This window comes from Sminthopsis crassicaudata, chromosome 4, assembly GCF_048593235.1.
Source record: "Sminthopsis crassicaudata isolate SCR6 chromosome 4, ASM4859323v1, whole genome shotgun sequence".
NCBI classification, from domain to species: Eukaryota; Metazoa; Chordata; class Mammalia; order Dasyuromorphia; family Dasyuridae; genus Sminthopsis; species Sminthopsis crassicaudata.
In genome coordinates, this window is record NC_133620.1 from 347,113,885 (window position 1) to 347,141,129 (window position 27,245).

General features: G+C 37.9%; 1 protein-coding gene across 1 annotated transcript in view; it reads right to left on the minus strand.

The window, feature by feature from the left end:
- IGF2BP1 (insulin like growth factor 2 mRNA binding protein 1) overlaps window positions 1-27,245 on the minus strand; it is a 65,773-nt gene that overhangs the window by 16,307 nt on the left and 22,221 nt on the right. The window contains exons 3-7 of the mRNA XM_074261241.1: window positions 10,400-10,448; window positions 8,467-8,518; window positions 5,704-5,767; window positions 2,598-2,879; window positions 2,047-2,181 (exon numbers count right to left, since the gene is read on the minus strand). Of these exons, the coding sequence (XP_074117342.1) occupies window positions 2,047-2,181; window positions 2,598-2,879; window positions 5,704-5,767; window positions 8,467-8,518; window positions 10,400-10,448 (582 nt within the window). The remainder of the gene's footprint in view (window positions 1-2,046; window positions 2,182-2,597; window positions 2,880-5,703; window positions 5,768-8,466; window positions 8,519-10,399; window positions 10,449-27,245) is intronic.

Below are 27,245 nucleotides of genomic sequence, written 5' to 3' on the forward strand. Positions count from 1 at the left end.
GACAAGTCATCAAAAGATATGAACAATCTTCAAGAAGAATTATAAACTACAAATGACTACATGAAAACATGGTGATTGGCAAACATGACTAATAATAATGATGTAGAACTAGATGCTTTCAACCTGACATTGAATTCAACCCTTGCATTTTGCATAAGAAAGTTAAGACTGAGGAAGATGAAGTAATTAATTTCATCAAGCTCATACAACACAAGTACAATAAAGGTTGGAGACAGAATCTGAACCCAGGTCCTCTGTCTCCCATCAGTGTTGTTCTACTTCTATTGGAAAAACTATGTGGTGAATGGGTCCCTATATAACCTCAGCAGGCCTTCATTACAGAAAGGCAATCCTTTCAAACCTCCCTATTTGATTCATTATTCCACTCACCACAGTGATTCTCTCAAAACCTTTCTATTCTTCTTCAAACTTCTCATACTTACCTTTCTTACCATCCTCTCAGCTAAGAACTTTGCCTCCTAATTAATTGGAGGGAAAAAAAGAGATCTCCCTCTTCTCATATCTCATGTCCAAATGCCTTCCCCCACTATCTCTTCCTTCACCCCATGTCATTAGATGACCTTTCTCCTCGCCAAAGGAAACCATTCCAGCCTGTCTTCTCCAATAGATTGATGCCTTTCTCATTCCTCATTTACTCATCATCTCACTTATTCCTACTGCCTAACAGCATGTCCATATCCCCAACCTCAAAAAAAACATACCATCCCGACTAGCTATTTATCCCACATCTCTTCTCCCTTTTGTAATTAAACCCTTGAGGTCATGTACATTTACTACCTCTACTTCCTTTTTTCTCATTTCTCAATTTTTTAAGTCTAACTTCAGACCTCCATCAATCAACTGCAACTATTTTCTCCAAAGTTACCAGTGATCTCTTAATTGCAAAAGACAGTGGCCTTTTATGGTCTTTTTTCAATCCTCATCCTCCTTGATTTCTCTGCAGACTTTGACACCATGGATCATCCTTCTCTTTCTTGATACTCTCTTCTCAACTTTGTGACATTATTCTCTCTTGATTCTCCTCCTCTTCTCAGTGTTCTTTGCTGAGTCTTCATCAAGGAAAAGCTTGCTAACCAGAGGGATCTTGGGCCCTGGGCCCTTCTTCTCCCTTATTTGGTGATTTCATCAGTTCCCATGGTTTTAAATACTATTTCTATGCTTAACCTCTCTCCTAACCTCCAAACTACATAGTGGACACTTCAACATCTTAAACACAGTTCCAAAGCTGAACTCATCCTTTTCCCCCTCAAATTCTCTCCCTTTTCAAACTTCGCTATTAGTTCAAAGACAAATATAAAATCTTGTTTGGCATGTTCAAAATCCTTTATGACCTGGCCATTCCTACATTTCCAATCTTCTTACACTTTATTCCTTTACATATATTCTGTAATTATACTGGACTTATGTTCTTTGAACAAGACAATCTCCTTGCTCCATACTTTTCCACTAACTGTCCACCATGCCTGGCTTCCTCTTGGTCTCAACTAAAATCCTGCTTTCCTCAAGAAGTCTTTCCTACTCCTTTTTAATGCTAATGTTTTTGTTCTCCTGATTATCTCCAATTTACCCTATATTTGTCTTTCTTTGTATGTAATTGCTTTCATGCTGTTTGCACTATTAGATTGTATACTCTTTTTTCTTTGTATCTCCAAGGCTTAGAAAAGTACCTGACAGCTTCATAAAATTTGCTGACCAACTGACTTGTTCTATGGAATTAACACAAAAAAGTGACTTGAACATCCTCTCGGACCCAGTGGTTCAACTGGTCAACAACAGAAACAAAAGTCCAACATATACTAAAATAGTCAGCATTTTCATTACTCTTCATGATAACATAGAAACAAAGGGAGTATCTTTCAATTAACTGCATGGAGGGGGGAGGGGGAGAAGAAGCCTATGGTACCTGAATTAAAGAATATTAAACAGCTAGAAATGACACTCTACAAGTGCACAGGAATGATCTGCATCATAGATCAGGGTTAATGGACACTGGTTTGGGAAATGAAAAGCAAGAGTAAGACTTACGTCTTGGTATCTTTTGCTTCTTTCTGCATGATTTCCAGAATCATCTTGCAAGCAGAAGAGCACCCTTCTGGAGTAGAATGAACGCTGATGGCCTTCTCGGCTGCTCCAGCATTCTCCTTTCGGTGAACATCAATTCTGAGGTAAAGTAAGAAATTATTATATTCTCCCAGCTAAGAGCTAGTTCTTATACTTGATCCAGAAAATGAAGTCCCTAAATGGGTACAAAGCCAAATTTAAAGCTGACCAGCACAGGGAGTGATATCTTAGGAGATGGTGCATATCCTTACCCAGTCATTGCTTGTCACCAGCCCCAACAAATTCCTTCCTCCCCATCTGATTTATATAATGAGGAATGGGATTGGAAAACCCTAGCCCTCCAAAGAGGAAGATGCAATATATCAGTGTAACTGAATTAACTTCTTGGAAATGAGGAATCAGATCTGTAATACCCATCCCTTTTACTTTCTCCCCTAACCCCAATACTATGCAGGATTTTTAGTCATTATTCTTTCTATATCCATATCCAAATGTCCAATCATATGTATACTCACTTAGACTGGGTCTGTTTAGTAATGTTACGGATGGTAGCTCCTTCCTTGCCAATGATGGCACCCACATACTGAGTGGGTACCAGGAGCCTCAGGGGAATGTCAACTGGCTGTTGTTTGGAGGGAGCACCTGCCACCACAGGTGAGCCCTGGCGGGGCTGACCTCTGGAATTAAAGCCACCCCGGCGACCATTCTCAGGACCCTGAGCCATCTGCTCATCTGGGATGTAGGAGACCTTTAGTGAGTGGTTCTCCAGCTGGTGACCATTCAACTTCATGATTGCTCTGTGGGTATAGGGAAAAGACAGTTACCCATGTATCCATCTACCTCAAAATAAAATTGAGAGTGTGTGCTCCATCCCTTTACTGTACTTGGTACTAATGAAATGCCATACCTGGAGAGTTCCTAGTCCAAAATTAATAATAAAAAATATAATTCAGAATCTTAGGAGTTACCTAGTCTAAGTAAAGACTTGAAGAGAGTTCCAATTTCCCTTACAGAATCAATTTTTATCTTGATGCAGGGGGAAACACCAACAGACATGTTAGTAACAAGGAAGGCATATTTAATTTTGAGAATTATATATGTAATCTTATTATGATTTGGCAGGGGAAAGAAAGTAAAGAGAATTAAATTAAAAAAAAAAAAACTTTTGTACTAACAGTAATCACTAACCTGATTAGAGTTCAGCTATGCTCAGAGAACACCAAGAGAATTTTACACTTGAAAAAGATCTAGATCATCTCCAATCGTTTACTTAAACAATAAAAATTTGTTAAATTATTACAATGTGCTCAGCAAAAGCTGAGATAACAAGGGCTCAGAGTTCTAATTAGTAGCATAGTAATTACTGGAAAGTAAACACAAGCCACAAGTAAACACAGTTCCCACATCCCTCCCTAGCAAAGTCCAAAAAGAGACAAGATACTAAAAATAGGGAATATAAAAGAGAAAGGCCATTTGATAAACCTGAGATGGAACACTAATTAAGCAATTTTAATCAGTACAAACTAACAATTTGGCATTATTTTGGAGTAAGTATTACATATACTGAAGGGGGACAGGGAGCAAAGGAGTGATCAGTTAAGATTTTTCAAGGAAGATTTCTTAGGGGCCATGAGTTTTGAAGGTCAGAGTCAAACAGGAGAAAGGACTCCTAAGACAAGTATAATGAAAATGTTTAAGAATAGCTTGTAATAAGTAATTAGGTTCTACACGCATTTACTGTATCTAGGATATACTGTAACATATTTAACATGTATAAGACTGCCTGCCATCTAGGGGAATGGATGGAGAGAAGGAGGGGAAAAACTGGAACAGAAATGAGTGCAAGGGATAATGTTGTAAAGAATTATCCAGGCATATGTACTGTCAAAAAAAAGTTATAATTATAAAATAAAATTAAAATTTTAAAAATTAGCTTGTAACATTTGGTAAATCTGTAGGATAAGGCAAAGATACTACAGACTGGTTTAGCTATTTTAGTTACAAGGTAGGGAGACTTATGTACAATGTATCTCTTAGTAAGAACATGAAGAAAGGGGGAAAAGAATACCTTGTCTTGCTCTTGTGTGAGCCAGAAAGCCATCAAGACATATAAAGAAGGAAATGGTAAAGAGAGAGCAAAACTATTGAATATGAGGAATGCAACTGAGCCACTGCTAGAGATTCTAAATTTCAGAGATTTAAAGTTTTAAAAAAAGACAAACCTCTTCCCCTCCCCTCCTCCATCCCCCCAAAGTTGAACTGGAAGCGATGCCTTTAATGACAGCAATCATTCTACTACAGAGATATTATAATGCTGGGCTTCCTAAAAGAAAAGATATTGTTTTATAAAAAAAAAGATCAACCCTACTTAGTAAAATGCCTGTGACCTCTGGGAATGCTGGCTTTTCCCAAGGAGAGGAGGCAAGTCCTTCTTTCAACCAACAGATGGAGCCATTGACCCAGCAAACAACCTTTGGGGTGGACTATTTAGCAGCCAGGCTGAATTCCAGAGACCAGTTAGTTTTTAAAGCAGATTCCTATCAATTAACCATGAGAGGTTTCAATCCCTTGCTTTATCTCTACTTCAGCTGGAAAACTGAAATCAATCTCCCACCCATCAGGCTGGCTAATGGCAAAAAAAAAAGAAGAACAATAAACATTAGAGGGGATGTGGGAAAACTGGGACACTAATGCATTGTTGATGTAGTTGTGAACTGATCCAACCATTCTGGAGAGCAATTTGAAACTATGTTAAAAGGCATAAGCTGTGTATATAACTCTTTGATTCAGTTATAACTCTACTAGGTCTATATCCCAAAGAGACTTAAAAGCAGGAAGGGAAAGGAGTTGAAGTAGAGAAGAAGCTATTTGTATGAAATATTTATAGTAGTTCTTTTTATGGTAGCTAGGAATTGGAAATTGTAGTATATGATTAAAATAAGATATTATACTAAAAGAAATAACAAACAGGATGATTTCAGGAAAAAACCTGCAGAAACTTACATGAACTGATGCAAAGTGAAATGAGCAGAACCAAGAAAAAATCTGTACACAGTAACAATATTGTATGAAGACCTGTGAATGACTTAACTATTCTCAATAATACAATGATTCAAAACCATTCCAAAGGATTCATGATGAAAAATCCTATCTGCCTCCCCAGAAAAAAATTGATGATTTCTGCAAATGGATTCATGCATACTATTTTTCACTTTCTTTTTTGAGTTTTCTTGCACAAAATTACTAATATGGAAATGTCTTATATGATTGCACATGTATAATCTATATCAGATTATTTAAGCTTAGGGAAGAGCAGGGGAGGGAAGAACAGATAGAATTTGGAACTCAATGTTAAAAATGTTTTTACATATAATTGAGGGAAAATATTACTTAAACTAAAAAAGCAAAGAAAACTGGGGTCACTCTCAAGAGGCCAGTGATTCATATGATAATATATTACCATTATTACACATATTTGTACAATTCTTTTAAGATTTTCAAAACACTCTCCTCACATACCAACCCACTGAGACACAAAATACACAAGTCAATATGGTTCTCTTTAATGTATCCCCAACCTCCAAGCCTCCCTCAGTATTGTGCATCTCCCAGCTAACTCACTGCCTGGTCTGCTCCCGGTTGGAATAGGTAACATTCACCACTGCAGTCTCGCTCTCGGTGTTCACTAGAGGAGAAAATATAAGCCAGATTCAGAGCTAGGGAGTCACTTTTTCCCCACCTCCACTCCCTTCCCAAAGCTTAAAAAAATCCCATAATTCTTTTTAAGAGAGACAGAACTATATCACAAAAGCTTCCCAAAGTGAAAGCTAACTGGCCAAAGTTACAACTGTTAATGCCACCAAACCCATCGTTTCCAAGAAATATATGTACAAATACATTCTGCCCAGTTTTTCTTTTTCAGTTTTCTTTCTAATTTCATCATTGTAGGCAGATTAAGTGATATATCCATCAGGTGTGGAAATATTAAGGAAAAACCTTGGAAAGAATCTAATCCTCTCGAACCAAATCTTCAAAATTTATTCTATCTCATATCCTGAAATACTGAATGACCCCACCTATGTAGAAAGGAACATGAAACTCATTTGATTAAAAAAAGAGACCTGAGTTCCTGGGAGGTATCCAAATAGAGGGCGGGCAAACTATAGGCCTTGGCCAGCCTACTCCCCGTTTTTGTACAGCCCAGAATGCAAAAAATGTTTTTTTAACTTAAAAAAAAACCTTTTATTCTATTTTAAAATGTAAATAATCCATTCTTACCCACAAAAACAGGCAGACCAACTCCAGTGCCAACTACAGTTAGAAATCTCAAACTCTCCTAGTGAAACTCATTGCAGGCTCTTCAAGTCACCTGCTTAACCCTGCTTGTCTAGTCAAGCCCAAAGTGATTTGTTAGTACAGGCTGTGAACAATGTTGGGCAGCATGATTATTCTATGATGTGAGTTTCATCCTGGTATTTATGATAAAGGCTTAGTTGCAGGAAGAGAGCTTCAGACAGCATCTGGTCCACCCCCTGCTTTCAAGCAAGTGGAATGTATGACCTATGCTGGGCAGGTCTCTTAGGTCTAATAGGACTGCCTATTCTCTTCAATTAGATCTTTAAGGATCTTACTTATAAAGAAGGTACCCATTCTAGTGTCTTCTTTCTTTGACAATATCTAACTTAGGACCATAGAATTGAAAAGAAAAAAAATTTTTGGCATCCCAAGACTAATCTTTTTTGATAAAGAGGAAAAAACTGAAGTTCTAAAACCCTGCAAGTTCCCCTCTTTGGGGGAATCTTTGGGCAGAGATTAGAAAACCATTTCTCAGGCACATTACAGAGGGGAGACTTTTCACATGTAGGTGGAACTAGATGGCCACTGAGATAATTTCCAACTTTTAAATTCTGTGATTCTATGATATCCTTCTCCACATAAATGCACAATTCCATAAAGATTAATGGGTTTTGGTGGCTATAAGTAAATAAGATAACAGTCCTTGTTCTCAGGGAGTTTACAATCTAGTAATCTCTCACATATGTGAAGATATTTGAATATAATAAACTAGCTTATATTTTAATTAAATCACCTGATGGCAGTTCCTACTTTCAGGCAGTTTCCAGTTATAAATTATGTCAAGGACACTGAAATAGGATGCATATACCAGAGATGTATATGTTGTTCTTTTCTCCCATCAACTTTCATTACATTTATTTCTCATATTTGGGTCATCAGTCTCTGGAAAGCTCCCCAGTTTTGTACAAAACTTTTTGTTTTTGTTTTTGTTTTTTAATGGAAATATAGTGACCCAAACTGGCCACATGTTTAGCAACATCAAAGAGCAAATAAACACCCCACACTTCTTTGCTTTACGTGTCTGAAATTCACATAATATTCATTCGAACACTTCATAAGAATTGCACATGTTTAACATATATTGGACTACTTGCCTTCTAGGGGAGAGAGAAGGAGGAAGGGGAAAGGGAGGGAAAAAATTGGAACAAGATTTTGCAAGATTGAAAATTACCTATGCATATGTTTTGAAAATAAAAATCTCTTTAATAAAATAACAACTTTGAAAGAATAAGTCATTTTTTACTCTTATAAATACTCAAATTAATTACAAAGTGCTTATGAAGGAAGAAGCTATCTGCATCTGGAGAAAGTACTGATAAATAAAAGCATGTATACTATGATTTTGCATATATGTACATATATATCTATATATAAATATATGCATATGTACATATATATGTCTAATGGTAGCCATCTCTAGAGTGGACAGGGAAAAAAGGAAAAATAAATTTACATGATAATTGTATATGTTTTTAAATTTGTTATTCTACTATGTTATCAAAAAACTTGTTTTATTTCGTGAATTAAAAATAGAATAAAAAAAAAAAAAAGAACACTCTTTGTAGAAACCAAAGAAAGGAAAAGAATTTCAGAGACATCCAATTAGGGTTAACTTTACCTGGGCTTGGGGGACTTATTAAAAAATATTTCACTCTATTTCAAAATAATTGGTTGCCTTTGCAATTCTATTCATATTTTATTTTGTGCATTTAAAAGCCTTACTCTGTGAGAAGATTCATAAAGCAGACTGCCAAAAGAGTTCTGTTGTAATCTAATTCCCTCATTTTATACTAGAGAATGAAGGTCAGAAAGAAATGACTTTCCCAAGGTCTCCTAATAAGCTTCATGGCAGGACCTAAACTTGTTTCCAAGTCACTTCTCACTCAACCTGAGTTTCTTGTTCCTGTTTTCATCAACTTTCAAAAGGATCTTTTTAGTGAGATACAAATATTCTTGTGGGCACTGAAGGACCAGCTGATTTCTCAGCCCCTCTAAGTCCCACAGTCCTTTTTTGTCTCAGTCTCTTACCTTGTTCGCAACTCTCCACTGTGCCATACTGAGCCAGCAGGCTGTCCAACACCTGTAAAAGCACAGAAAAGGTCCATGGTTCTTACCATCTCAGTCTTCTACATTCTTCATTTCAATTAACTGAACAAATATTTAAGACCCTACTTTGTGCTAAGCACTGTGCCAGGCACTGGTAAGAGATACAAAGACAAAAACTAAACAGTCATTATCCTCACAATGCTTGCATTCTCCATGAGGCTCTACATTTCTGAAAGCCCCTGCTCTTACTTAAGGGTAAGAAGTATCCCAGAGAGCACTGAAAAATATTCAGAGAATCTTGAACTACAGTGGGCATGGGAGGAGGATTGGGAATAATAATGATAATGATAATAATTTATATAGAGGCTACTATGTGTCAGACACTATTCTAGCCCTCTACAATTATTATCTTATTGATCCTCACAACAACTCTGTTGCAAGGTGCTATTTTTATGCTTATTTTACATAAGAGGATACTGAGTCAGAAGTAAATGAGTGAGTACTCAGGGTCACACAACTAATAAGTGTTTGAGGCTAAATTTGATTTCCTATTCCAGTGCTCTACCCACAGCTGCCTCTGAGTCCATAACCTTTTGACAGTGAGGGCAAAAATAAGCAGGAAGGGGGGGGGACAAAAAAAGAACATCTGGATATTATAGTCTACCCACTGGCCTAGGTGACGGGCCTAACCAGTTGGAGAGAAGTCATCCCATTCTTGTTTTAGTCCCTAGAGAGCAAAGCTGTGATGAAAACTGGTGGTTTTCCGACCTGTATCGCCTCCAAAAAATGTGGAGACACATGATTTGACAAAGCTTTCTGGCCATATTTGTATGTATGACTCATCCCAGCTGGAAATACTTTTGCAAAAAAGCAACACATATATCTCTGGCATATGAATCCTATTTCATGGTTGCTGGCAAAATCTATGACTGGAAACTGCGTGAAGGTAGGAAATGGCATCTTTCTTTCATCTGAATTTGCACCACAAGCTAGTACAGGACTCTCTCTCCCAATAACAATGGAGATTCAGATTAAGGGAATACACTTATTAGATACTGGTTGAACCAGATGACTTTTAAAGTCACTTCCAATTCCAAATCTATGATTTAATGCCAAGAGGGAGCTTCAGGGCATATGAGGAAGAAATGAGCAAGCCTACACTATCAAATGATGTGTACACTGCCTCAGAGAAAGCTACTTACTTTACAATCAAGGGAATACAGAGTGATGGTTATGAAAAGATAAGTTTTGGTGGTGATCAGGTCTGGAGAGTTTACTCCCCTGGCCAATTTTCTGCCACTTTCAATGCTCTCAGGTGTGATCTTCCCTTCATAAGCTTACTAGGTCATCTGCAACCCTCTCACCACTAGGAGAGTCAGAAGGTAATTAAGGAGGAGTTAGGTGGTTCAGTGGATAGAGCCCTGAGCCAAAGTTGGGAAAAGCTGAGATGTAATCTAGCCTCAGGCACTTAGTAGTTTGTGTAATCTCTTTTTGCCTTAATTTATTAATTGTAAAGTAGATCTCTACTTTACAATAATGGCGCCTATTTCCCAAGGTTGTTGTGAAGATAAAGTGTATATAGTACTTAGCACAGTACCTAGCACACAGTAGGTACTATATTAAATAACAGTAAACAAGATGATGACATTGATGATGAAGACTGAATCCTATTGTGAGGAAGAGGCTCAGAATTTGCTTCAGGTTCTATAATGAGAAACCTTCTTTCCCCACCTCCAATTATCCTTCTCCCCACCTATGAAGTAGCTGCTGGGAATATTGTCCCTATTCAAATCTACAGTTTTTGAATGGCACGTGCTTTCTTTCTATATATTTCCCAGAAATCTGTCTTCTCAATAAAGCAGCTGCTCTTCCTCCTCCTCATTTTGAGGATTCCCCCCCCCCCAAGGGCACTTACCTCCCATCGAAGCTGGGGTGGAATATTTCGGATCTGAATTTTACGGCTCCTGAAATGGAAAGAAAAAGTGGTCATTCACTCATGCCAGACCATTATCTAGATGCCAGGATAACCAATGGCACTGCCATTAAAATTTTTCCTGCCTTTTGCTTCAACATCAACTTCATTTAAAAATTATCTCCTTTTCTCCCTACTTAGTAGGAAATTGAGCCAAATTATAAAAAGCAAACAAAAAATAAAAGTGAATCAAACCAACTAACATCAAAAATGTCCAACAGTATATTTAATATTGTTCATCCCCTAGTTTCCCACCTCTGGAAGTCAGAGATCGGTGTTGCCTTTTTCCAACTTTTTTTTTTTTTTTTTTTTTTTTTTTTTTTTTTTGTGGGCCAGCCAAGCTTGGTCTTTATAATTATATCTTTCAGTTCCATCTTTTTGTTCTTTCCAATTACTGCTATGGCATTGCCATTTCTAATAACCACAATAACCACAGACATACCATGGATACCACTACACAACCTTAATCCCCATCTCTCAAGCCTAACCTACTCACAGTTATTTCTCAAAGGCTAATAATGTCACTACCCCAAACTTTTTATAACGACAACATAGTGTAGTGGTACAAAGTACTCAGTTGGGAATCTAAAAGTCCGAGTTCAAATCCAGAATCATCACTGTACAACTCTAGCCAAATCACAAACTCTATCTGTAAATTGGTGTGGTTGGATTAAATCCAAGAGGTTCCTTTCAATTTAGATCTCAGTGCTGTGGTTATAAGGTTTGAGTAATTGAAGAAAAGAAAGAAGGTCCCATGTGGAATCTCTCTACTTCTCTAGGACCAGATTACCAATAACAGATTTACAGGTTTAGGGAATCAAATAAGACATAAGAATGGAGCTTATGTTTCCCACCCACCCAGCCACCCACTTACCCTCTGCCTCTTGGAAATATGCTACTTTCCATCATTCCCACCCTAGTCTTTTCTCTAACAACATTCAAAATGTCAAGAGAATGAAAACTTTTGTTTTGTTTTGTTTTTCACCACACTTCTTCCTCTCTCCACTGAGCTCCTCATATGTGCTTAATATGGTATGATGTCTTCATTTTAGAAACAAGGAAACAAAGTCCCAGAGAGGTTAACTTTCTTAATGACAGGGGTAGGTAAAGTCAACTAATCAGTGCAATGAATGCATAGGCTGCCAGCTTTATATATTGGATAAATTACTTCAGTTGATCAAATGTTTGCATAACAAACTTTTTAGATTCTTTATGTCCTTTCATTTTGAATGCCTTAAACTCAGGAACCATGCCTGTTTCTACAATGTCTAAAGGCCCAAGAACCAAAAGATCTTGTTGAAGTCATTTATTATCTCTCTCAATTTCCAAACATGGCAATCTTCTCTAGTTTCTGTTAGAAGTGAAAGCAAAGGTCAGAATATTTTGGACTGGGGCAGTTAGATGATGTAGTGTGAAGTAAATAGAGTACCAGCCCTGAAGTCAGGAGTGCCTGAGTTCAAATCTGGTCTCAGACACTTAACACTTCCTAGCTGTGACCCTGGGCAAGTTACTTAATCCCAATTGCCTCAGCCAAAAAAAAAAAAAAAAAAAAAAAAAATCAATTTGGACTTTCATCAAAGGAAGGTAGTAATGAAGTCCCATGCCTTTGGTATTAAAAAGAAGAGAAGGGAAAAGATTCTGGAAGGCTCACTGCTGAAATGATGGAGAAGCTACATTATTATTGTAGGGGGAAGAAAGCAAAAAAAATAATTTGGTCATCAAATCAACACCACCATTCCCTGACTAGGCTGTGTTAATCAGTTTGCCCTATGAAGTCCAAAGCATTCTTCTCTGTGTGTTGCCTTTCCCCAGAAAATGTAACTTTGTCGAGGGTAAGGAGGACTTAGCTGGCTTACATGTATCTCTCCAGGACTCAGCACAGAACCCACCACAACTAGAATGCTGGCATTTCCCCAAGGCAATTTGCTTTTTATGTCCAGAAGAGCCCCAAAGCCTGGATAATTCACAGCAGCTAACAGGAAATGGAGCCATAACCACCATCCAAACCTTCTGGAGTTTCCTTATCTGGAAAATGTGAGAGACAATCTTTGATCCAGCTTTAACAGGGCTAGGTCAATACTCCAGATAATCAGAGATCAGAGAAGTAGGAGAAAGACCCTTATATACAGATAATATTCATAACAATTCTTTCTACAGTGGCAAAGACCTAGAAAGGGAAAATAGCTCAATAAATTATGATATATAAGTGTAATCAAATATTATTGTGAAAGGATTACTTCTGAGAATCCTGGGTAAGAGTCATGTGAAATTATGCATAATATAGTAAACAGAACCAAGAGAACAAATGGTAGCATTGTATGGTAACAAAACAAAATAAAAAACATTGAAAGACTCAAATCTAACCAATGTAACAAATCACAATTCCAGAGGACCAATGATGAGGTACCTTACCCCATTTCCTGAAAGATAGATTCAAGAGGAAAAATTATATATATATATATATATATATATATATATATATATATATATATATATATATATGAAGAAAATGAAAACTTTACTAAAGAGCCAAAATGCCTGAGGTCTTTTCCATCATTTAATTTATGATCCTGTAACTCAAACACAGTATCCTGCACAAAAGGGTACTTAAATATTAAGTAAATGGAACTGAGTTGTTCCTAAGCTAAATTGTGCTTGTAGTGGAAGGTGCCTTTGATTACATATATCCAATCACTTCATTTTACAAGACTGAAGGCTAGAAAAAGAAAGCTACTCATCCAGTAATCACATGAAAGAGTTAAGAGATAGGGTCAATACTGGAACCTAGAAATCCTGATTCTCCAAGCATTCCTGTAAGTCTACCCTAGCTTACCTAGGTGCCTAAATAGCAGTGACTCCAAATTCTTTAAATTGTTTCTCCCAGGACCCGGCCCCATTATGGGGTCTCATTTGGGTCTCAGAAATATCCCCAGCCAGGACTCAGAGTTCTTCAGCTTCCCTAGAAATTTAAATAAGGGACAAAAATCACACAAACTGTTATCCTTTGTCTAAACATGTCAAAGGTCACACAGGGATCCATTTGTTCTCTCCTCACTCCCTCTAGGGATTTTCTTTTCTGGTAGGTTAGTAAAGAGGATGGGGGAGGGGGAAACAGGATGGGTAGAGAAATGGAAAGGTGTGGATATGGGGAGGTAAGACTATGGTGAAATCAAATCTCTTCTTGGGATGTTAATTCACATCCTGAAAGCAATGGCATAGAGATTGTCTGGAATGTCAGGAATGTCCCAGTCCCTGGAAGGGGGGTGGTGGGAGAACAGAACGACCCAACCAATGAAAGAACCCAAACCCTCCCCTCCCCCATTCTGATAGGCAGGGCCCCTCCCACTCCTCCTGGATACACACCGAGCCCTGATAACACATTCTCAGTATCTCCACTATGAATTTTCAGTTCTCCCCTCCAACATCAGCAAACAGGGTAAAGTCCAGACCCAAACCCTTTCCCCAAAAAATAAAAGCCTCAAATCACAAAAAAATGGAAAGGGGAGGCCAGCAAACCTCACAGGCACACACAGTTTGTGGGAGTCAGTAAATTAGTGAAGGTTAGGTAAGAAACAACCTCTATCTCTAAAGAGTTGAAGGTTACAAAAGAATAAAACAATATTACTACTGTAGTAATATTACTGAGGGAAAAGCATATCAACATTACAACCCTTAGCTCTATCAACGTCCTCTTATTTCAATTACAATATATTAGGGATGCTCTAAGAACCAGTCAGTGTGAGCTGACAAACATTTAGGGGCTATGGTCAGATTTTGATTTTTTTCAGCTTCTTCCCAAGCTAGATGCCTCAGGCTATGAGTAAGTAAATCAGTGCCTAGAACCTGGCACACGAGAGAATCCAGGAGGCTTCAAGATGGACTCCAGGTGTGGGTGATGACAGAGGTAAAGCGCTCTGGAGTGGGAGGAATCAAGCAGGAGAGCTGGATTCCAGTTTTATGGCGCCTACCATTACCACAATTTTCATTCTTTTGGTCTGTTTCATCACCTATAAGGATGGGTGGGTTGGAGAGTCAATATCCAACTATTGACCCATCTAGCACGACAATGAATTCTATAAGTGTACTTCTTTGGGGGGTTTTGGGCTATTATCAATGAACAAAGGAACCAAAAGAAACAATAAAATATGAAAAACCAAAATGTGTATTTGAGAGAGCTTGTAGAATTCTACAATTCTACACTTCAGAGGGTTTTTTTTGTTTGTTTGTTTGGTTGGTTTTTTTGGCTTTTACTCATGTCTAATTGCTAGGACACCACTGGGGTAAATCTAATTCAACCTCAAGATTTAAATATATCCCCTATCACACTGCCTGGAAGATAGTGGACGCTTAATAAATGGATTTTCACTTCCCCTTTCTCTCCTTTACTTAATTTTGTTTGGTATTTTGTTGCTGTTGTTTGCTTTGTTTGTTGTTGTTGGAGAGGGAAGGGAGTCAGGATTAAATGACTTGCCCAGTGTCACACAATTAGTGAGTGTCTAGGGCTGAATTTGAACTTAGTTCCTCCTGACTCCAGGGCTGGCTCTATTCATTGCACCACCTAGCTGCCCCCTCCTCCCCTTTGCTTTAGAAAAGAGAGCCTCAGATATATTAGATGATTTGTAGCCCCAGAACACAGTGATAGTAATGGGGCAGATTCTTTTGAATCCAGATTCTGCTGCCTTTCTCTGTGTATAGAGGTCACATATATGGCTCTGGAATGTTCCCCAGAGTGGAAGGGGATTGAACTACATCTATTCTACATATTCATTGTGCTCCTCCAATCACAGGCTGAAGGAAGTTAGGGTGAGAAATGCATAATGACAGTTATTTGGGGAAAAGATATGGTGGGGAGGAGCAGGTAGAGAAGCTTCCCTTTTCCTTTGGAAGGTAAGAACTGGGAAACCCAAGCACAGTACTAACCAGTGAAAGGTTTTTCTGAAACAGGATGGCTTAAAAGACATGAGGCTTACAGAATTGAGAACAGAGAAGGAAAAAGTCTCAAGAGCTGGCAACCCAGGAGAAAGTGTACCAGGTAACACTGATTTCATCTTTTTTCCTTTCACATTTCTAGCACAGTGACAAATCACCAATTTGGAAAGAAAGGTTATTCTGAAATTGTGTAAAGCCTGAGATGCAATTGTATTCCTTTCAAGTATGGAAGAACCCTGTGTTAGATTATGTAAGGTTTAATCTATTAAGTAATGTGACTCTCCAAGGAAGGAAGGTGACTTCTTCTAGCTCTGATATTCTATGTGCTCTTATACTGAATAAATATAGTGACTCAAACTAGACCAATGAAGTGTTGCCACGGGAGAGGTCCTGCCAAGCTCACTCCCTGTATAACATGGGTAACTCCCATGTATAACTCCCATGTACAACAAATGTATATGTCTCAAAGTGCTTAAAAATGTTGCTTTACTATAGGTTAAACATTCTCCCCAAATCTTCTTTACATTAACTTGCTTTGCAAGCTACACATTTTTCCACCGTTCGTTCAAAGGTATCTCTCAGGGTTGGAATGATCACATACTCGACTTAGTGGTATTAAGCAATTGGCCTTTACTGAAATAATCTTGTTTTATCATCAAAGGCTCTAGTTGCAGTTGGCTGGTAAGAAAATGGGGGGCGGGGTGGGGGGGAGTAGAATGGTGTTTAGAATGCATGGAGGGGGAGGGGCTCAGGACACCTGTCCTTTCTTACCAGGATGGGGCCTCCTGAAAGGGCAGAGTGCACACCTGACAGCTAGCTAGTATTTCTGGAGAAGTTAGAAACTCCCTCCCTCTCCATGCTTAAAAAAGAATGTCACTTTTCTAAGCTCCTCTTGCTCCTACTTCTCACTCACCCCCTAAAAGGGGTCATTGTAAATTAAGAATCATTCCATCCTTCTCCTTAGGGAGAAATGAAGTCTCCAATTAGGTCAGAACTAATCAAATACCCAAATTCAGACCATCAAGTCTCAGTTTTTTCCAAACACAGAATCATCAAATTATATGCCATATCTTCAATATGTCTGTCCAGTTAAGCAGTACTAGTTTAACCACTTATGGTGTGACCTTGGATAAGGCATGTTACCACTCCAAATTTCAATTTCTTCAACTGTAAAATAATGCTACTGATCTATAAGACTTCATCATATTTTAGGCAGAAACTCCAATGATCTGGGTACAAATCCAGGTTACTTACTCCAAAATAGCACCCAACTGATCCTTTCCATGGTGCTTTGGACACTTTGGGATCTTTTGACACACCCCCTCTCCTTCCTTACTAAGCATTCTTTATCTGTCATCTAATAACTTCCAGATCTTCATAATCCTCTTTATTTCTTCCTTTCAAGTATCAATCATCTAAGCTACATATCCACTAGCATTTCAATGTCAATACAGTTCTCTAAGAAAAATGGACCATTCCATAGACTTCTCCATAAAGTGATTTTTACATAACAAAAATGTGTCCCAGTCACTCATTTCACTTAGCTAATATAACACAAGTATAGGCAAAATACTTTTTTTATTTGAGTCCTAAAATGTACTAAAAAACAGATATATTCAACACTGTACCATGATAATAAGCAGAATTAGGAAATCAAAGGTAAATTTTATAATAAAGTATGCACTGTACCATAAAGTTAATTTAAGTGTGCACTATGTTGCCCCTTCCCCACCCACTGCACCCAGCCTTTATCACTAAATAGTTGACTGTTTTGTATGAAACTATCTAGAGATGTTTGGACAATGGTTCTCTTTTGTTCCTCATGCCTGATAGCAACCAATATTATCCTCAACTAGTCTTTGAACTTTTAAAATTTTTTGATGCATTTGGACTCATCTTTTCAATGCTAGGGAAAAAAAGCATTTTTATTCAAATGGTAAAATGCTTCTGCCAGATGTTTCACTGTTTCAAACGCTTTTACTTCAAGCCTTTTTGGTTCAACCCTGAGTTCGGAAGCTTCTCTTTCTTCTGCAGTCTTTGCAGCTAGCAGCTCAATCAGATCCTCATTACTAGTTCTTCTCCAAGAAACTCAATCAACTCCTCCATTTCTAGCTCCAATTCTTATGCTAATTTTACAATCCTGTAACTCACTTTCTCCTTTGTCAAATCCACAAAGGCTGTTATGTTACATCTTCCCAAGTCTCAGCAATATTCTGGATTGCATGGGAATTATTGTAGGACTTCCAGAAATCTCTCAATTTCAAATCCTTATATGCATTCAAAGCTGAAATTGCTAGGGCAAATAGAGTGCATAAATAATAGGTTGTAATCCATAGGTTGTAATAATGAGATAGTATTAAGGGGAAATAAACTATATTTTACATTTTCATTAAAATCTTTCAAATGGGAAGAGTAGCCAAGGGCATTATTCAAAATAAATAAAATTTTAAAAGGAATTCATTATTATTACAAAATTTCTAACACAGGAAAGAAACAATGTATAAATCATCATTTGAAGCTGATGATGGTTATCCAAGTTTGTTGGTGTTTTGTTTTGTTTTGATGGTGTTTAGTCATTTTTCCATTAAAACCTTTGGCATGGTTTTCTTGGCAAAGATACTGGAGTGGTTTGCCATTTTCTTCTCCAGCTCATTTTACAGATGAGGAAACTAAGGCAAATAGAGTCCCACAGGCAAAAAATTAATGAACCCAGATTTGAATTCAAGTCCTCCTAACTCCAGTCCTAGTACTCTATTCACTGTGCTGCCAGCTGTCCCATCCATTTCTTAGGATTCTCAAAATAATACACAAAGTACCATGGCCTTGCTGATTCCTTTCAATGCTCTGGGATTATCTGATTGGTGTATAAGAACAGATTTTAATTTGCAAGTCCCAAACACACTCCCTCCAAACAAAAGCTTTTTGAAGCTTTTTCCCTGTTTTTAGATTCAAGATGGCTTTCTTAAATAAAATAGGCCAGTTTTACCTACATTAAAAATTTACTCTGGCAAGTAGGGGAAAGTCATCTAATTTTTTTTTTTCAGGAACCCTGGGAACTTCTTTGCTTCAGTAACTTCACTGGCAACCTCTTGCATTTGCACATTATGAAATCCTGCATGATTTTTAAATCAAGCAAACCAACTATCGCTTACTGTAAATACCCTTGTTCCTTCAGGGCACTTTTCCTTCAAATCTTCAAAGAGGCTTCAGGCCTTGGCTTGAATCGTCATCAAACTTGAAGAAATATTCTTCTGAGTCTGGTCTTCTTAATTATTATTAGTTAATTATTTCTCCATCTCAAGAATGGCACCTTCTCTTTGTTTCAATAGATAAGTTGACTTCATGCAAACTCTGTGTTTTGCATGCTTCTTTGTCCAGGAAGCATTCTTTATTATGGTGTTCACAGTCAACTCTGAAAGTCTAAGTTCATGTGCTCTAAATGATGTCTTCATATTTTCTAATTATTTTCATTTTCATTTCCAAATCTAATGGCTTATGCTTATAAGATGTTTCACTTTCCACTTCAATTGCATGTGTCATCACCCATGAATCACTACTGAACACAGAGAGGTACAGCATCATTCGTTGTTGGTAGACATATGGGAACTGACCTACAACTGCTTCCCAACTTTTCATTACCATTTTCATAGGTCATTCAATGTTTTATCATACAATATCTACTCTGCATAAGGAATTTTCATAATTTTTTGGAATGCAAACTTCTTTTAGAATTTTTTATTGAAACTTTTTATTTTCAAAACATATGCAAGGATAATTTTTCACCACTGACCCTTGCAAAACTTTGTGTTCCAATTTTTCCCACTTCCCCCCACCCCCTCCTAGATGACAAGTAATCCAATATATGTTAAACATAGTAAAAAATATATATAAATCCAATGTAGAAGTACATATTTACACAATTACCTTACTGCACAAGAAAAAAATCAGAAAAGGGGGGGAAATGAGAAAGAAAATAAAATTCAATCAAACAACAACAAAAGAAGTGAAAATGCTATGATGTGATCCACAATCAGTTCCCATAGTCCTCTCTCTAGGTGTAGATGATTCTCATGATCACAAAATTATTGGAACTGGCCTGAATTGTCTTATTGTTGAGAAGAGCTACATCCATCAGAATTGATCATCATATAATCTTGCCATTGTCATGTATGATGAAATTCTGGTTCTGCTCATTTCACTTAGCATCAGTTCATGTAATTCTCTCCAGGCTTCTCAAAAATCATTCTGCTGATCATTTCTTACAGAACAATAACACAGAATTCTTTAAAGTCAAATTTGTGCAATGTGAATTTTACACAATAAGAACTGTTCGTATGTCCAAAATGCAAGTCTTCCACAGCTTCTTCAGGTTTCCTATTTATTCTAAGGATACCACTTCCCAATTTACTTAACTATCTAAGGCTTGTCTGCTTAAGGTCATTCCCCTCTTCCTCAGCACCTTCCATTCAATCAATTACCAAATCTTAGTTAACCTCCCCACCTCAATCCTACCCCTCCCCCCTTTGTCTCCACTGTTACTCAGCCAAAGCCTACATGATTAGGTCCTTCCTGGCTCAGAAATGTTCAGAGGCTCCCCTCTGGCTCTAAGACAATAGCCAGCTCAGTTCCAACTTGCTTTTCCAGACTCAATTTATATTTCATTCCCCCTTACATACTATGCTACCAACTGAACTAATAGTTATTCCAGTTGGTATTTTGTCCCTTCCAAATAACTAATCTGCATACCTGTGGCAGTGTTCAAGCAGACTATAAGCATCTCAAGCTTACAAGAAGAACTGAGTTTGGAACATACAGACAATTCTCACTTTACACAAATTCACATTACACATATCTGACTTTAAATTTTAAAAGAAATTTGCATTCTAAAAATAAAAGATGAAAATTTCTTGTGCAATATAGATATTGTAGTATAACGTACTGTACAACATGCATAAATGGTGATAGGAAACTGAGAAACTACTGAAATTCAGTTCCTACATGTCTGTCAACAGTTAGTGATACTATGCTTCTCCACAATCAATAGCATCCTTATATTTTCACCATGGATGGTCAGAAACTCTTGGTTGGTGGGAGGGATGATTCATTTTTATTTTTTGGTCTTTGCACCTCTAGGATCCGAAGCCATTACAATACCTAAAAGGCATTCAATAAATGACTGTTGGATTTGTTTCCCTGATTTAATTAATCAATGCTCAAGAGCAGAGAGAAATAGAGTATTCTGATAGGAAAAAAAATTCCTACCTGGTGCCCACATATTGTGGGAAAGTCTTTCAGAGGGAGCCACCATTAGGATATGAGAAAAAGGAGTCTTAATATTCCACCCACACAAACTGTAGAAACAAACTCTCTAAACCTCCTACCTACTGTAATCTACTAAAAGAGATAAAAAGTGTGTAAGTATAATTTTGTTGTTCTGGGTCCTCCAGGAAAGCTCATAAAAGCATAGATTTAAACTTTGAAAAATTATCTACTACAACCTCCTTGCTAGTTACAGATGGGGCCAACAAAAAGGTGACTCAGCAGAGTTGGGGTCCAAATCCAGATTGTCTGCCTTCAAATCCAGTACTCTGCAATACAGCTGAACACCAGATGACTGGTTAGAAATCTGAGACTGAGGTGGCCATCTGAAGAGTTTACCCACTGGGTTATGTCTTATAATCCTCTGGAAAGTTCTACTAATTCCTCCACTTTTAGGAATATCATCCAACCTATTCTCAGTTATATAAACAATGAAATAGACATTTTTAGAGGCAACAAGGAATTTTATAATGATGGGTTCCAGGTGAGGAAACAGAAAAAGTGACTTTCCTTAAGTCACAAGAGAGCCAGTTAGTAACAGACCATAGAAAGGAACTCAGGTGTCCCTGAAAGCTAGTTCTCTTTCCACTAAAGCTCATTCCCTCTCCTATCAAGCAGGTGATAAAGAAAAGGAGCAGATGATTTCCAATCTTAACTTCTTCTTCTTTTTTTTTTTTAGTAATTGTGTCATTGTTTTGTTTTGCTTTTCCCCTTTATGGTACAAAAGTATAGGGGGGAAATCTCTGGACCTTGGCTCAGGGCAGAGAGTGATAGTCAGAGTCAGATCATCTGGGAAAACCCTCTCTGAAGGGGGTGTAACTGGCACACTACAGGGATGGCAGCAACTCAGACAAGAGGTGGGGCCTGGTGGAAGGAGGGGAGGGGAGGAAAAGGGAGGTGGAGCTGGCTTGATGCCCAGGGCTCCCTGCCCAAATTGTATCAAGAAGCAGAAAGGCAGGGCAGGCAAGCTCAGGGACTGAAGACACTACAGGAGGCTGGATGCCAGGTAGCCGGGAAGGGACATAGAGAGGGTAGAGAAGAAGCTGCCCTATGGAGGATGCTGCAAGTTGGGAAAGAAGATTAGGAAATATGTGGGGGACAGCCTATGCACATAGTTATATAAACATCTACATGCAAAGTCATTATGTGTATAATGATACTGGTTACAGAGATGGGAAGTCAAGAGTTACTTGAACTATAAGCTACCTGGGACTCTGGACCTTTTTTACGTAATTCCCAAGCTCTTCTTGTCCCACATCCCCTAAGTATATATTTCCTTGGGCCAAACTCCTCATGTCTCTGGACTGTGGTTTCTTTATTTGTAAATTCCAAGGACTAGACTTCTAATGTTCCCTTCAGCAAAAGCAGTGATGCTGAGTCAACGGTGCATTCAAAGCTAGGGTTGACTTGTAGACAAGGGACCAGACAAGAGGGAGAACAGAAAAGAAACAGACATATATAGCACTTTAATGCTTGCACAGTATTTTCTATATATACACAAGTCTCATTCAATCAACAGCCCTGAAAGGTTACTAATTTGAGGTACTGTAGCCTCAAATGCTAAGCAAGGCTAAGTGACTTGCCTGTGGTCAGTCTTAGAGACAGGACTGGAACCTAGGTCTTCCTATTCCAAATCTAGCATTCTATTGACTATATATATATATCACATTGTTCCTCGGTCTTTAGAATTCTAAAATTCCTTGATTAGGTCTGCTACATAGATTAGCTTAGAAGGAGCATGGGAACATGAAAAGAAAATTGAACTGGGAGTCAAAAAATGATCAAACCTGGGTTTAGGTTTGGTGCCACTTGGGACCTTTAAGATCATGGCCACATAACTTTGCCTCTCAGACTAGTTCTTCATCCCTCCCATGGTGGACTAATGGTAAAATCTCTTCTAGTTCCAAGACTATGATCCTACCAGCACTCACACACATATCACTTGATACCACAGTTCTACTAATCTTTCATCCAACAGGTTTCAGTTGGAAATGGATTTGTTTAAATTAAGGATATGAATACATATCAAATGTATATATTTTTTCCAGTAGCACTTTTTTGTAATAGCAGAAGTGGAAACAAAGTCAAGACTTACCTATCTATTACTAAAAGGCTATCCATTGCTACTAGCATATTATGCTAGCAATTAGAAGTGTGATAGATTATTAAGTAACAATTGAATATTACATGTTATAAGAAACAATGACCATGGTGAATACAGAGAAAGACTTACATGAACTTGCAAAGTCAAGAAATCCTAAGCAGAAAAATGATAGTATGATCAATATAAATGAAAAGATATGACTTCCCACCCATCACTCCCCATTATTTACAGGGAAAGGGAAATTTAAGTGTGATACACTGTATATAATAATGTCAGGCTTTTTCAACAGGTTGTTTAGTTTTACAGAGCTATATTTCCCCTTTTTTATTCTTTGTCATAAGGGACAGCTCTAGATAGCTCTCTGGGAGGAGGAGAGAGGAATATATTGGAGAAGTATATGTGATATATAAAAAGATATCAATAAAACATTTTTAAAATAAATTAAGACATAAATAGTGCCCAAGAATAGGGAAGATGAGATGACATTTGGTTATTTATCAGGCATTCAGGAAAGTGCCTTAATTGGAATGGAAGTTTTCATTCTTCCCAGAATCTAGGGACATATAAGGGGTCTTAAGGCATCATTTTCAAATGGTTATACAGAAGAAGACTGAGGTTCAGAAAGCAGCCCATTTAAAGCCATACAAATAGTTAGAAACAGAACCCAGCCTAATTCCCAGACCAAGTATTCTCTCTACTAAAATATCTTCCTTTTGAAAAGCAAAGTGAATGAACACAAGAAATCTCTTAGAATACAATAATGTCAGATGGGACTAATCTCCCTGATTTACTGATTAATCGTAGGATTTAAAACTATAAGAAGCATTGAATTTACAGGTTTGGAAACTAGGAGCTCAGAAAAATTAATACACTTGTCCCAAATCACATAGTAGTACCATTCAATGCCAACAAGTTCTTTGACTCTACTAAAGCACCCTGGCTTTCATTATACATATTTTAGAAAACAAAAAATAATGTATTACCAATGTTTTTACATTACCTCAAAACTCTCTCCTTTCCCATTCATCTTCCACATAGTCACTAAAGTGATTTTCCTAAGCATAAACCTAATCATGATAACAGGACTTGGAGCTAGGAAGACTCAGATTCAAATTCTGTCTCCAAAAATTATTGCTAGTTGTAGAATCCTGCTTAAGTCACTTAAATTGCTCTGCCTTGGGTTCAATATCAAAATCATTCAATATCCATAATAATAGCACTTACTTCCCAAGGTTATTTTGGGCATAAAAAAAGCTAATTTTGTAAACTGCTTTGCAAACCATAAAGTATCACTAGCTATGTCGATGATAATGGTGATGACGATTATGCTATTACTGGAATGCTAGCCTCCTTGCTGCTTCCCACATAAGCCATTCCATCTATCTCCATAAATTTGCATTAAATACTCAGCTCAAACCCTACCTTCTACATGAAGCCTTTCCTTTCTGAAGTGCCTTATATTCACTTTGTCCATATTGCATAAATATATATATATATGTATATATATATACACACACATATATATGTATGTATACATATATATGCATATATATATATATGTATATATAAATAAAACTCCAATTAAAACATAAGCTCCTACAAGACAACAATTGTTTGGTTTTTGTGCCTGTTTCCCCAAGGCTTACTACAAGGTCTAGGATATAGCAGGCATTAAATAAATGCTTGTTGACCAATCAGTTGACCATGGAGATAAAGGTGTACAGTCCAGGTTGAAGCTTTCTTTTTTTTTCAAAGGCATCAATTTTTGAAAGACTTTTCTAAATTAGGGAAGAAACCAAAGGGTTAATGGTGTGAAACTGAGAACTCTTGGAAGTAGCAAGGTGCTAAGTGGCCATATACAGAGTAACAAAACTTTTGTGGTAAATTGAAAACAGTCAAGGCTTTGTTCCTCAAGCCATTCATCTGAAAAAGAAACAGACTGATAGATGGGCTCCCAGGAAACTACACTTTTTGGCCAACTGATAACACATGATTTGAAGGATAGATATTCTGGTATCTCCTAAGGAATCCTTGAGAAGCCCAGGGTCTCCACTGATTCTAGTCTTGTCGCCTTGCCCAGTGTGCCATCATATCCCTTTCCTTTCGGCTCTGAATTAAAGCAGCGGCAAAGCAGTGCTTCCTAACCACAGCTGTCTTTTCAAAATATAGGGCAAATTTAGACCTAGAAAAGAACTTCAAGAACATTTAGTCCAACCCTTTCATTTTACAGAAGAGGAAACTGAAGCTCAAAGAGGTTGTAATTTGCTGAGTAGCAAAGATAGGATTCAAACTTAGGTCTTCTTGGCTACAAATCCATCTCTTTCCACTAAGCCATACTGCATCAAAGTCAATCCGACTAAAAAAAGAGCCAGAAGAGTATTGGATATGTGGGTTGATTGGTTAAGGGATAACCATGTTAAAATAAATAAATAAATGAAAATTTTAAAGCTCAGTTTAAAAAAAAAGTTTGTTTTTTAAAGAAATTGAAAATGGGAAGGGAAAGGAAATGGGGGAAGAGAGGTATTAAAGAAAAACAATCAGAACAAACTTGTCAGGGAAATGGAAGATAATATTTGAGCAGTGCAGCCCATCTGAGATAATTCACATATGGACCCTTGGGGATACATCTTCCTGGGTATTCTGGAACACTGAGCAGGGTACTCTTACCTGGGGGAGGCAATAAAACTTTAAATAAACTAATGTTGCTCTCTATTTTATTAAGAAAATCTAATCTTTCCAATCAGGCAATTAAGAAGCAGAAACAGAAATTTGGAAGAAGAGAAATATTGAAGTGAAGTATGATGTACAAATGGATGAGTAATAGAGGGGACAGGTTTATCCTCTACAGCTGAATATATACTCAGAGAATATATAGGACTTTGTGATCCTCATCTCGAAGCATGTAGGAGAAACTGATATCAAAAGAAATTTCTTTAATAACACTACAGAAAGGATTCTTTGAGTTATAAAACAATTCTTATTCTGATTGGGGGGAAGAAGGGAGCCACATCATTGCTATAAGTTACTACTGGCCTCAAAATATTCCCTACAAATCTGACACCCAAGAAGATGCTCTTAAGTCTCCTTCAAAGATCACTAGTCCCAAAAGACTTAAAAACAAGAAATAATTACAAATGAGGGAATTAAGGCAGAGAGTTTAATTGATCTGCACAGACATATATATATAAATAACTATTATATATAGATATATTATATTACAGAGTATATAACTATTATATATAGATTATATAACTATTAAGTTATCTGAGTCAGGCACTGAACTCAGGTCTATTCACTAGGTTATATTTCACCTGAAGATATTTCACCTGGGATATGACACTAGTGTTTCTCTTTAGGTGGAAATTCTAAGTTAGGAAACAGAAGAAATGATTCTAATCTATTTAAAATTAGTCAGATGGGATCAAGCCTGGAGCCAAGGAAATGGGTGAAATGACCCCCTCAAGTCCTGGATTCTGTTGGGGTGTATAGAAGGGTGGGGAATAAATAACAGCTGGTCTGATTGTCTCATCACTCCACCCTTTATAGGAAAGGAAGGCTGTAGCAGGTGTGTGCATGAAGAGGGGAAGCATGGATAAAAAGCTTTCAAAGCAGGGGCACAGAGCAATGGGGTTCCAGAAACTTGTGGGGGCAGAAGGTGCCAAGCAGACTGACTAGGAGGGGCTATGATAGCAGCTGAAGAGGGAAGGGCACAGCAGCTGAGGGGGAGAAGGAGGAGAGGGGTCACACCCTCGGGGGGAATTGAGAAGGTTTGAGCAGCTGGGATAGATTGGGGGTTGGGGGAGGCAGGCGTCAGTCCGTCTTATACTCTCCAAGCTCAACAACCCCCCCCAACACACACACAGGTCTAGCCTTTCTCACTTAGCCCAGGAAGAAATGAGTATGTCATCTCTTGATGTCTTGTTCACTACATCTCCTTTTTATTGTGAAGCATGAGCTCAGGAGAGAGAAGGGGGGGAAGGGACTCTGAGATACCAGGAAAAGGAGGATGCTGAGTAAGATGCTCCCCCTCCTCATTACTGTTGGGGCATTTGTTCAGCCTTTCTCTGATAAGCTAGCCCCAGAGCAAAAAGCCATGCTCCTAAATGGGAAGGAGGAGGAAGGGGGAAGGGAGGGGAGTCAAGACCCTGTTCTTTGTCTCTCTCTTGAATCACCCACCGGAAACCTGACCCCAGTCCCACTGGGTTCCATCCCCCTTGGAGGTCTTCAGTGAAGCCAGATCCAATCCAGTCCGCTCTTCTGCTGCTTTCAGGGCCATTGCTGAGACAAGTCCTGGGGTGGGGGTTGGCTTCTTCCATTGCAAACACTGAAATAGGGATGAAGGGGGGGGAGGGGAAATACACAGGACAGAGAAAATGGCAGCCCGGAGACAGGCAGCATTCTTCTGTGACAACAGCAGCTCTGCCTCTCCTGAAGAGC